The sequence below is a fragment of the Leptodactylus fuscus genome, chromosome 9 (assembly GCF_031893055.1).
Source record: "Leptodactylus fuscus isolate aLepFus1 chromosome 9, aLepFus1.hap2, whole genome shotgun sequence".
Taxonomy (NCBI): Eukaryota; Metazoa; Chordata; class Amphibia; order Anura; family Leptodactylidae; genus Leptodactylus; species Leptodactylus fuscus.
In genome coordinates this window covers 57,418,526-57,431,605 of record NC_134273.1, presented here as the reverse complement: position 1 = coordinate 57,431,605, position 13,080 = coordinate 57,418,526, and the positions used below count along the sequence as shown (strand labels likewise).

The following is a 13,080-nucleotide window of genomic DNA, read 5'->3' as shown; positions in this document are numbered from 1 at the left end:
GTCAGGCCATATATGCTCAATCCAGCTTTCCTCAGTGTATACCCCCTCAAAAACCTAAGTGGTATACAGCAAATCAGTCAGGCCATATACGCTCAATCCAGCTTTCCTTGGTGTATACCCCCAAAAAACCTAAGTGGTATACATCAAATCTGTGTATAGTATATATACGCTGAATCCAGCTTTCCTGGTTGTATTCCACTCCCACGCTGCTGGGACAACTGACAACTCCAAAAGAGGAGTAAAAGAATTAATCCTGGGGGTGGCACGGCTGAATTAGCACTAATGGGCACAAAATAACATCTCTGTTTATGGGCTGAAGCTGAAAGGGGCATAAACTTAAAATGCAGGGGCCCCAATCTATCTCTAACTCAAGAGAGCATAGACACTCAAGTTCTATCATGCAGTTACAAGTAGAAGAGTGGCTCTGCAACTGACAGTTGGGGTTCATTGTGTACACTCTAAGAAACCAAAAAGGCTAACTGCGGGGCGTAATTGCACCCTCTGGCCAAATTCACCCAAACCTCAGCTGGGGGAAGCCTCCACTCACCCCAAGGGCCACAGGTCCAACTTCTACACCCAATATGTGTAAGGCGCAGGGGGATCAGAGAGGACAGGGCTGTGGTTGGCCAGGTACTCACGCAACATGTACCTATACTTTTCCCTCCTGATGACACTAGGCCCCTCAGTGGCGATAGTTTGGCCGGGGGGTGGGGGGGCATTAACGTGTTCCAGACCTTGGAGAGTGTTCCCCTGGTGGTTGTGGATCGGATGGCCTCTCTCTGTTAGCCTCTTGGAGGAAATCTCGTCTCTGCCGCCAGCAAGGGTTTACGGAAACATTTCCATCATATTCTGCACCAGTTGCTTGTGGCAATCATTTATGCGATTTTTTCTCTCCCCTACCAGAACGAATGACAAGATTTTTTTCTTATACAGGGGGTCGAGGATTGCAAAAATCCAGTATTGTTTGCTCTTCATGATGTGAACTATGCCTTTGTCTCTTGAAAAGCAACCCAACATGAAGTCAGCCATGTGTGCCAGAGTGTTACTTGGCATGACTTCGCTGCCCCCAACTGGAAGGGTCACTCTCCATTTCCTCCATTTTCCACTCCCCTTCACACCATCCGTGCTGAAGCAATAGGATGCACTGAACTTCCCCTCAAGCTTCGAGTGGGACAGTGACATCAAATGCCACTTCATTCCCCTCATCTTCTTCCATCAGCCAACGGTGTGAAGATAACAGGAGTGTGCTCTGAATGTTTTCAGCCTAGCAGAGGCTACTTTTCACTTATGAAAATGGCCGCACTTTCACCAGTATGTCAAGCACAATGGTATAGGTTTCAAAGAACCTTTGCACCAACAAGTTGAAAACGTGGGCCATGTGGGGAGCATGTTTGAGTCTGGCAAGCTCCATATCTGCTATGAGGTTCCGCCCATTATCACATACGCAAATATGCCTGGGCCCAGTTGCAGCTGGGAAAACCACATTGCCGTCGCATCGAGGATGGCATCCCTAACCTCGGGGGAAGTGTGTTTTCTGTTGGCCAAGCTGATGAGCTTCGGCATGACCTGTTGACATCTCCACACCCCAGTGCTGAAGCACTTACAGGTCGCAGTATGGTGGAGGTTGCAGCGGAGGAGTAGGCTTTCAGAGAGGCCCTGCCAGGAATTTTGGGCTGGGAGAGGAGATAGGCCACCCCAGTTTGCACCCGGGACCATCCTCAACTACATTCACCCGGCCTGTCATTACAGAGAAGCAGTGTCCATGACCACAGGCACTTGTCCATGCATCCGTGGTCAAGTGGACCTTAGAGCAAAGCACGGAACTCAGGGCTCAACTAATGTTAGGGGATAAGTGCTGGCGCAAGGCGGGGACGGCACACCAACAGAGGTAATGATAGCTAGGGGCATCATAGCGAGGTGCCGCAGCTGCCATCAAGTCATGGAAGGCCTGAGTCTCCACTAGCAGGAACGCCAACATCTCCAGGGCCAGCAGTTTTGACATGAGCCCGTTGAAGGCTTGGGCATGTGGGTGGGTCGCGCTGTATTTCTGCCTGCAGTTAAACGCCTGGGAGATGGGGAGTTGCTGGGAAGAGGTGCATGATGAGGTGCAGGTGAGAGGAGCAGAGGCCAGAAAAGGTGCAGATGAGGGTGAACTCCCCAAAGTGTCAGAGACCGATGTTGAGGTGTTCAGGCTGGTGGTTTGGACTGCAGCTCCAGCACTGGAAACTATGGAAGAGTCAGTGTTGGCAACGCTGACCGACGATTGTCCTGCGTTTGCTCTCTCCCATTGAGCTCAGGGCTTGCCTTCCAAATTACGGTGCATGCCAGAGGTGATAAGGTTGCTCTTTTCAGAGTCCCTACTCAGTTTAGACTTGCAAAGTGTGCAAACCGCACTAAATTTGTCCTCCACGTATACATTGAAAAATCTCCACACCATCGAGGAACGTGGCCTTGATGGGGGAGTTTCTGTGCCTATGGACATGCCTCTGCCTCTAGCCACCTTTTTTCCTGCTTAGCTTGCCTCCACATCTACACTGCTTTCCCCCTAGACATCACCCCTGTCCATGTCTCTGCCTCTAGCCACCTTTTTTCCTGCTTAGCTTGCCTCCTCATCTACACTGCTTTTCCCCTAGACATCACCCCTGTCCATGCCTCTGCCTCTAGCCACCTTTCTTCCTGCTTAGCTTGCCTCCTCATCTACATTGCTTTCCCCCTAGACATCACCCCTGTCCATGCCTCTGCCTCTAGCCACCTTTTTTCTTGCTTCGCTTGCCTTCACACCTACACTGCTTTCCCCGCTAGACATCACCCCTGTCCAAGTCAGGTTGGTGGCCTCGTCGTCCACCAACTCCTCTTCCAATTGCTCACTCTCCTCTTACTGCAAACCGCACATAACCATAGCTTGCCCTGATCACAACTGTGTCTTATCATCATCACTGAGGCCGAGAAACACCGGTTGTGGGTCCATAACCACAAAATTGGCAGGAAATGGTGGATGCTCCAGTATTTAGGCATCAGGACACACAAAGTCGTCTGGTAGCTCCTGGGATTCGGGAAGTGGTTCTACAGAGGGAGACACAGTAAAAGGACCTGAAAATAGATCCTGGGAGGGGGCAAGGGTGGGATGACGCTGCTGGGAAGATTGGGCATGTTGGGAGGAAGGAGGGGCAGACTCTTGGGTATGAACACAACTGGAGCTAGTGGCTGACTGGCTGGTGGAAAAGCAGCTGGAAGCATTATCCGCTAGCCATTGTAACACCTGTTCCTGGTGCTCGGGCCTGGTCTGCATGTTACTCTGCACCCTGCTTAATGCAGCTGTCAAATCAGGAATTGTGATTAGCGCATGCTAATGTTTCTTTCGGTTTAAAGTTATGTTTCTGTCCATATTTATGTGGAGGAAAGAAGGTTTCCAATTATTTATCCGCTTTCATAGAGGATCTAGTGAGTTTGTAAAGTGTCCAGTGAAAAGGATAGGATAGGATTTCACATAGGTCTGCTATCCATGGCCACTCATGGTTGAGAAACTGAGGGAGCTGACTTTGATGAACCCTTGGGTTTTGGATTTGGAACTCCATCAAAGGTCTCTGCTGCTCACACACCCTGCTCAACATAGGTTATATAGGGTTTCAGCGTGTGATGACCTCGAAAAAACAGCCGGTGCTTTAGGCAGATGTAGGCATTGCTGGAGTGTATTGAGGCTAGCAGCGGCTACTGTAGACTTGTCAAAGTGGGCGCACAAGCGCAGGGAAGATGCGGCTCACAAATTTTGCCAGTGTGGAACCCCAAAATTTATGATGACGTGAGGAAGTGTATGAAACAAGTACAATATATATGAAATCAATTTACTTACTGATGCATTCTAGAGGCTGTTCCCATTTTCCGTCTATACACTGAATTGTTGAAGAGCCATATTGCTTATATCCTCTGAGACATTTCATGGTAATCTTGTCATTGCTATAATATTCTTCCTTTAGATCTATAATTTCAGCATTTTTTGGAGTATATGCACAAGGACATTTCTTTCTTTCTTCTAGGAGTTAATAAAAAAAAAAGGATGTGTTAATGAACAATGTTGTTTAGCCCTCATCCACACCTCCTCCTACAAATACATTCCCTTCTTCCAAACTTCTGCTACTCAGGCCTCTTGTCTTTACTGTTTCTTTAACCCCTTTGCGACATGCGCCGTAATAGTACGGCGCATGTCGTGTCTGTAACTATGGCGACCGCCCGGGAGCCGGGCGGCCGCCATAGCCGCCGGGTGTCTACTGCTTTAAGCAGTAGACAACCGGCTCTAATGCCTCCGATCGGTCTGGGGACCGATCGGAGGCATTAACCCCTCCGGCGCCGCGGTCAAAGGCGCCGGAGGCGCCATTTTCCCGGCGGCGCATGGGCGCCGCCATTTTGGCCGGGATTGCCGGCTCCTGGAGCATGCTCCAGGGCTGACGTCCCATTGCCATGACAGCCTGGAGCCTTGTACAGGCTCCCAGGCTTGTCTGCAAATCCTCTCTTTTGCAGGCTGGTCTATGCAGCCTGCAAAAGAAAGGATTATTTTTTGCAATGCATTGCAATGCATTAGCATTGTAATGCATTGCATTAGTGATCAGACCCCCTGGGGTTCAACACCCCTAGGGGGTCTAATAAATGCAAAAAAAAAAAAATATATAAAAAGAATTAAAAGTTCAAATCACCCCCCTTTCCCTAGAACACATATAAAAGTAGTTAAATACTGTGAAACATATACATGTTAGGTATCCCCGCATCCTAAATCGCCTGCTCTACAAATCTATAAAAATATTTTTCCTGTTTGGTAAATGCCGTAGCGGGAAAAATAGTCGAAAGTGCCAAACCGCCGTTTTTTCACTGTTTTGATTCTGATAAAAATTTGAATAAAAAGTGATCAAAGCAATAACATTTCCCAAAAATGGTAGAACTAAAAAGTACACCCGACCCCGCAAAAAAAGACGCCCTATGCATCCCCGTACACTTACGTATAAAAAAGTTACGGCCGTCGGAATATGGCGACTTTTAGAAAAAAAAATTTTTAACACAGTTTTGGAATTTTTTTTAGGGGTCAAAATGTAAATAAAACCATATAAATTTGGTATCCCTGGAACCATACCGAAACACAGAATATAGGGGACATGAGTGAACGCCGTAAAACCAAAGCCCGTAAGAAAGTCGCAGAAATGCATTTTTTCTTCAAATCCACCCCATTCTGAATTTTTTCCCTGCTTCCTAGTACATTATATAGAATAATTAATGGTAGCATCATGAAGAAAAATTTGTCCCGCAAAAATTAAGACCTCATATGGCTCTGGGAGTGGAGAAATAAAAAAGTTATGGGGTTTAGAAAGAGGGGAGTCAAAAACGAAAAACGAAAATCAAAAAATGCCATCGGCGGGAAGGGGTTAAAAGGGTATTCTGTTACTTTTCAACTGAAGACTTACCTGTTTTTCCCTGAAAATAAGTCAGAATCTTATATTTTTATTTGCTACAAAAGATGCGTTAGGGCTAGGGTTGAGCGATCAAGATCGGAAAAGATTGGATTCCGATCAAGTAAATTTCACGATCACGATCAGAATTCCGATCCCGATCTTTTCCAGCGGGATCGAGGTTGGAGGTTATCTCAAGATCAGCTCAACCCTAAAAATGACTTTTCCCATAGAGAAGCATTGACTAGGGTTGAGCGGTCAGGATTGGAAAAGATCGGACTCCGATCGGCAATCGAGAAAATTTCACGATCGCAATCGTGATCGGCTGGAAAATGATCGGAAATCGGATTTTAAAATAGATCCTGAAATCTCAAGATCGGCTCAACCCTAGTTAGGGCTTATTTTCAAAGGATAGTATTAGGTGCATCCTCCAGGAGATCAAACACTTGATCTCCTGGAGGCTCAATTATTGGACTAAGGATAAGTCATCAATTAAAGACCCCTAAAAAAATACTTTAGGCTAAAGACTTCTCGCAGCAATAAAGCTCTGCGGGAAAAACCGTGGCGGCAACGCATTTCAGTTCTTCCCTCAGCACTTTAAACAGAAAGTTTGCAGAGTTTTACTGTTTCCATTGCATGCAGTTTGTTTCATAAAGGCCATGTGAATCGATGCCATAATTACAGCGTCTTGCAAAAGTATTCATACACCTTGAACTTTTTCACATTTTGTCACCTTACAACCACAAACAAACTGTATTTTATCGAGATTTTAAGTAATAGACCAACACAAAGTAGGAGATAACTGTGAAGTGGAATGAAAATGATTCATTGTTTTCAAGATTTTATTCAAATAAAAATCTGAAAAGTGTAACATGCAGATGTATTCAACCCCCTGTACTCTGATACTCCTGCAATCAATTAAGTACAATCAATTTTCTTCAGAAGCCACTTAATTAGTTAATAGAATCTATCTGTGTGTAATTTAGTGTCTGGATAACTACACGTGTTCTGTTAAGGCCTCAGTAGTTTGTTAGAGTACACTAGTGAACAAACAGCATCATGAAGACCAGGGAACTAACCAGACAGGTCAGAGATAAAGTTGTTTTTAAAGTAGGGTTATTCTAAAAAGTATTCTACAACTGCAAACCTACCAAGACATGGCCATCCACCTAAACTAACAGATCGAGCAGGGTGAGCACTGATCAGAGAAGTAGCCTCAAGGTCCATGGTCACTCTGGAGGAGCTGCAGAAATCCACAGCTTAGGTGGGAGAATATGTCCACAGGACAACTATAAGTCATTCACTCCACAAATCTGGGCTTTATGGAAGAGTGGCAAAAAGGAAAAAAAAAACATAAGCATGTGTTAAAAGAAAGAAATAAGAAGTGCCATTTGCCACAAGCCATATAGGGGACACAACAAACATGTGGAAGAAGATGCTCTGGTCAGATGAGACCAAAGTTGAACTTTTTGGCCTAAATGCAAAGCACTATATGTGGCAGAAAAGTAACACTGCTCACCTCCCCTAACCACACCATCCACACTGTGACACATGGTGGTGGCAGCGTCATGCTGTGGGGAGGCTTTTCTTCAACAGGGACAGGGAAGTCGGTCAAAGTTGACAGGAAGATGGATGGAGCTAAATACAGAGCAAATATGGAAGAAAACCTGTTTAGATCAAAGAATATTCATGCGTTAGAATCGCCCAGACCATTGAGTGTGGCAATACATGAAAATTGCAGTTCACAGACCCTCTTCATCCAAACTTGAGCTATTTTGCAAAGACAAATGTGCAAAGCTCTCAATCTCTGGATGTGCAAAGCTGGTAGAGACATACCCCAAAAGACTTGCTGTTGTAATTTCAGAGAAAGGTGGCTCTACAAAGTATTGATATAGGGGGCTGAATAGTTCTGCACATCACACTTTTCAAATTTTTATTTCATTAAAATTTGGAAAACCATGTATCATTTTCATTCCACTTCACATGTCAATGGTACCGGCTCCTTCCCCCTGATCATTCACAATGGCACTAATCAAGGATATCCCCTCTTCTATATGCTCTAGTCATGGAGCACTTACACATGGCCGTCTGTCACAATCCAAACATCCAAGGCTTGAGATCGGAAGACATGCATCTCAATATATTAGCTTTTGCAGATAGCGTTCAGTTCTTCATCTCCCAACCGATAATGACCCTGCCCTCATTATTTAACGAAACTGCCACTTACAGTATAGTTACTATAATAACTAGAGGATCAATCTCTTCAAGCGCACTGCACTGATAGAGAGGACCCCTACCATCTTTTGTGGTGGGTTGGGAGAGGGAACTTGGCTCTCCCTTTCCACCTCATGTTTGACTATCTGACTTTCACTCTTGCCATAAGTTTTATGTCTCCTGTAAGGCACAGGAAACTAATTAAAAGATTATCTTAAGATGGTACAGAGTACCATCGGTTCTCCAAGAGATCTTTTCTGTCATATCAATGCTCGGCAGAGTGGGGCATAATGCTACATGTTTTGTGGCACTCCTCCACACATTTTAGCATGAGGCTTGTAGGGTCATTAGAGATGTGACTGGTGTTGCATTAGAGAACAATCCAGCATCCCCCCTTCTCCTCTCTATCTTCCCTCGCAAAATCTAAAAGCTTGTCCGTTGGCTAGTTGGCTACATGTTAATTGCAGGTCTATCATTTCCCACCTCTGGAAATCTACATTTTGTCTACAACTCTGTCAGACTGGTTACAAGAATTACTGCACATCCGACAGCTGGGAGACCTACTTACAGCACTACGTCAGAATGTTAGTACCCACCAAAAAGTCTGGCTGCTCTGGATCACCTTTTTATTATTCTCCCACTTTTCACTCCTCAATCTTTTCTTCCCCTCAGAAAGCTTCCTTCCTTTACAATCTCACAACCTGACATGTTTTTATATGTTTACCTTATAAAAATGTGTCAGTCAGTGGACCCATTGCATCCAATAAAAAAATCTCAAACACTCCGTTATGGTCTATGTATGCCCCTGTCTGTTATTTCAAACGGACAGAAAAACATGTACTATCGCCCTTCCCCCACCTCTCACCATGTATCCCGGCTCCCGGATGTCTACAGCACCATCCCCATGCTATCTTCTCTCTGCAAATGGGACGGCACTTGTAGTAAAAGATAGCATGGGGATAGTGCTGTAGACATTCAGGAGCCCAGACACAAGTAGTGAGAAGTCAGGGAGGGGCGGCAACAGCCATTTCTCTAATGAGGGTTACAAATGGCAGGGGGGTAGCATCCTTTAGGGGTAACACACACTGGGGAGGCAATCAATCCCTAATGGCTGCCCTCTCCACATGTGTTACTCCTGATGGTATTAGGTGAAGCACAAGTGGGGGCGGGAGGTGTCAGAAGAGCTGTCCACCAAGCACTACAAGTCACAGCATGAATAAAAGCAATTATACTGTGACTTGTAGTCCTTTGGGGACAGCTCCACGGCCACCCCCTCCCCCACTTGTGCTTCACCTAATACCATCAGGGGTAACACATGTGGAGTCGAGGAAAGCCATTAGGGATTGATTGCCCCTCCAATCTGTGCTTCCCTAATGGCTGCCCCTGATAGTATTAGGTGCATCCTTATGTCTGCTTTTCCCCCCACATGTGCAATACCCCTGATGGTATTAGGTGAAACATCAAGCTTCAACAAATAAAAAATTGTGCTGTGACTTGTAGTACTTGGGGAATAGCTCCTAAGCTACACCCCCCTCCCCCACATGTGCTTCACCTAATACCATCAGGGGTAGCACACGTGTGGAGGCAGCCATTAGGGGTGGATTGCTCCCCCATTTAACCCCCTCATGTACTAGCCCTGATGGTATTAAGTGAAACACATGTGATGGGTTGCAGAAGTAAACACAAAAAATGGCTTTTTTTGTTTTTTTTAACAAAATACTGATGCAAATGAATGCACATCTGTTAACAGATCTTTTTTTTTCATGATGTGAAAAACATAATGTGAAAGCACCCTTAGACCGGGTTCACAACTGCGCCCCGGTCTCCGCTTTCAGGTTTCCGTCTTCTGCCCGAGAAACTGGACAGAAGACGGAAACCGGCAGTGTCCGCCCGTGAGTGTCTCCTGGTCTCCGTGGCAAAACCGTTTTTTTTAACCAGACACAAAGTCAGACATGCAAGACTTTATGTCCTGTTTTTTTTTAAAAAAAAATGGTTTTGCCACGGAGACCACAAAACGCTCATAGGCGCTCACTGTCTGCCGGGTTTCCATCTCCTGTCACCAGAAGACGGAAACCTGAAAGCGGAGACCTGGGTGTAGATGTGAACCCGCCCTTAGGGTGAACGTAAAACACGTTCAGAATAAGCGGCGTCTAAAGCAGCTCCATTCATTTCTATGGGAGCGGGGATACGAGCGCTCCCCATAGAAATGAATGGGCTGCTTCTTTCACTCCGTGCAGTCCCATTGAAGTGAATGGGGAGTGCCGGCGTGTACGCTCCGGCATGAGCAGAGCTTGCCGTATACGCAACGTGATTTCTCATATTTATGCAGGCAGAGTATCGGACTGGGGCTACAGTAAGTCCTATTACTGGTGACATCAAGTGGGCATCGGGCTTACAATATCTGATTTTAGTCTCGCATCATTGGATCATTTAGACCCTAATAACATATCAGAGACTAATATCAGATATTGTAAGCCCGATGCCCACTTGATGTCACCAGTAATAGGACTTACTGTAGCCCCAGTCCGATACTCTGCCTGCATAAATATGAGAAATCACGTACGTTCTGGTTTCCTCCTGTCATAGTATAGTATAAGTGCTGGATAACAGAGCGCCGCGGGAGTATGTACACGCCCACGGAAGGGGAGTTTCCCCTGTTTGGACACTCTGCAAGCTAATTGGTGGAGGTCCGCATGACGCATGGTGGGCGTGCCCGTGAGAGTGCTAGGGCTCTATTTAAACCCCAGCATGAGAGCGGTCAGCGTCTGGCACTGAGTACTGGCTCCCACCATCGGGGAACCGGGAAATGCGGTTTTTACTGCAACATCTTCTTTATTATTTTTCCTTATCCTCTCCTGATGAGAATATGTAATCGAAACGCGTAGAGAGATTAATTATTTACAGCATATCTAGTGTGAACCCTATAGAATGGCATATTTATCAAGTGGACAGGGACACTAGTTATATGTTTAGGTGTCAGGTTAACTTTGCTATTGAGTGGACGCTTTAGGGCAGTGTGAACAGCATCAAAACAGTAGGGGGGAAGAAGGTATTTACTCTATACAACATTGTTATCAGCTACAGTATCAGTGAGATTATCATCATCTAGGCACCTATTTAGTGCTAACCGTCACCTGTTAAGTTGTGATTATCACTCCCCTAAGCTGAACTACCCTGCAGTATCTAGGAACATTGCAAAAAAGCTATATCTCTATAGTGTTCCCTACTTTTCTTATTGAGTTATGTATTCTAATTTTAGCCCTAGCTATACCGTTGAAAGATTTTAGCTGACCATATTTGACATTAAAAGTTATGTTTTATGCTAAGTGTTGTTTGTCCCATAGACTATAATGTCCACACAGAACATACAGAGAGAAAAGTACTTCATGAACTACTTTTCGCTCCACATGACTCGCCCGGACACCTCGTGGAAACCACATGGACCCCAATATAGTCTATGGGGTCCATGTGCTTTCACAAGCTCGCCGCTTGTCCATGCATTCGGTATTCCGTTCTGAGACCCACCAATCGTAATACCGATCACAGATGTGAACCAGGCATAAAGATTCATGTCATAGGAAAAATGTCATAGGAAAAATGATTCACTATACGTGAATGTTACTGGGTCAGGTTTTGACCATCTTCTCTATTCTATATATTCTGTCATAATATATCTGTCTTACATGTGCTTATGTGTGACCACCCAGTGGATGTGATGTGATTCGCAGCCCGTCAGTTTTTGCTACGATGTCACAGTATTGTATTGCATTGTATCACTACAAAGGAAACTGGCATTTAACCAAATTGAAGCTAAGGTACAAATATCTGTATGCGACCTATAGCTTATTATTTTCCCAAGACAGATAGTACAGTACATGCCAAATACCTTTCTTATTCTTTGAATCTGGAGGTGGATCAGCTGAGTCTGGTGCACTGGGATGTACAACTAGAAAAAGGAAACCTCAATATTATTGTACATTCACTTATTGCAATCAGTTTCTTCCAATTCTTATTTTTATAACGAGCTCAGTCATTTTATATGCAGCAGGTTTTTGATACATCCCCCAAAAAAAGGAATCAAGCCATCATGCATCATGTACAAAATATACATACAAAATAACTTCTTCAGAGTTGATTTCTTGCAGACTTCTGTCCTTCTATACTCTTCTAAGGAATCTCCACACTCGCTCCAGCTCTCTATCTTTCTCGTCTCACTTATTCTCTTTCTACTAGTCCTTTTGTTTCCTATACTTACATTCCCATGTCCACTTGAATAATGGGTTGTACTTACTCTTATACTCGTATCTCCTAAATTTCTCAATTCTGTATTTGGTGTATTTGTCTTCACCCCCTCTCTCTTATTTGCCTACCTTCCCTTGTGTTTATTCTTGAATACTTCTACTTAGTCCTGAGATGTCTGTAATATATCGTATTATCTTACAATTGGGTGATAGAATATTTAAAATAGCCCTTACCCTTCAAATAACACAAGAAATGCGATGCTGTTTAGATTGATTTTATGTTTGTTTTTCATTGTTTTTTATACCGATGATACATGTTCATTTGTCATTGTTCTCACTCATTATATTTTCTCATTTTGTAAAAATGTGTTAAAAACTCAAAAATAAATAAATAAATACATAAATAAATAAATAAATAAAATAAATGTATCTATCTATCTATCTATCTATCTATCTATCTATCTATCTATCTATCAGCAGACAATACCATTTTTTATGCTTGGAGAAGCCACCAAACACAGAACATTTTCTTTTGGTGAGCTATCAAGTCTTTGGGTAAAGTGTTACAGATTGCAAGCTCTTGGGTATAGTTCCTTGTGTGTTCTATTATACTGGCTGTTCAGTGGCAGCAAGATGCGCACAAAAAGACAGCTCGTGCACTAAAATAAAAATGTACTAAAGTAAAAATGAAACTGAAATATTTACATATTTTATAACATATTTTATATATAATATACATGCACACAGACTATCTAGCAACTAATTCAAACCATTATTAAATTATTTAAAAAAACAAAAAAAAAAACAAAAAAACCTGAAGCAAAAAATTTAACACATTGCTGAAAGACAAACACAAGGAAACGGCTTGTGTGTTAAGAATGTAACTGTAGTATAAAAGTAAGGCTGAGGCCCTACATTGTGGAAACAAAGCTTCTTGTGTTACAGATTTTGCTGCAGTTTTTTGAGCCAAAGCCAAGAATGGTTACAAAGGGAATGAAACATATATAGGGCGCTTTTATACTTCTACCTTTTGCTCAATCCACTCCTGCCTTTGGTATATAAAACTGAAGAAAAATCTGCAACCATAAATGTTGTGTTTCCGCATCATGGGGCCTCAGCCTCAAACAGTATAAAAAAAAAAAAAAAAAAAAAAAATAGATACTAATGCTTGACACGTTTTTGCTGGTAAAAAG

At 43.8% G+C, this 13,080-nt stretch overlaps 1 protein-coding gene across 1 annotated transcript in view; it reads right to left on the bottom strand.

Moving 5' to 3' along the window:
- The window catches only part of CFH (complement factor H), a 177,294-nt gene that overhangs the window by 43,288 nt on the left and 120,926 nt on the right, over positions 1–13,080 (bottom strand). Inside the window, exons 17-18 of the mRNA XM_075287702.1 lie at positions 11,533–11,592; positions 3,851–4,030 (exon numbers count right to left, since the gene is read on the bottom strand). Of these exons, the coding sequence (XP_075143803.1) occupies positions 3,851–4,030; positions 11,533–11,592 (240 nt within the window). The remainder of the gene's footprint in view (positions 1–3,850; positions 4,031–11,532; positions 11,593–13,080) is intronic.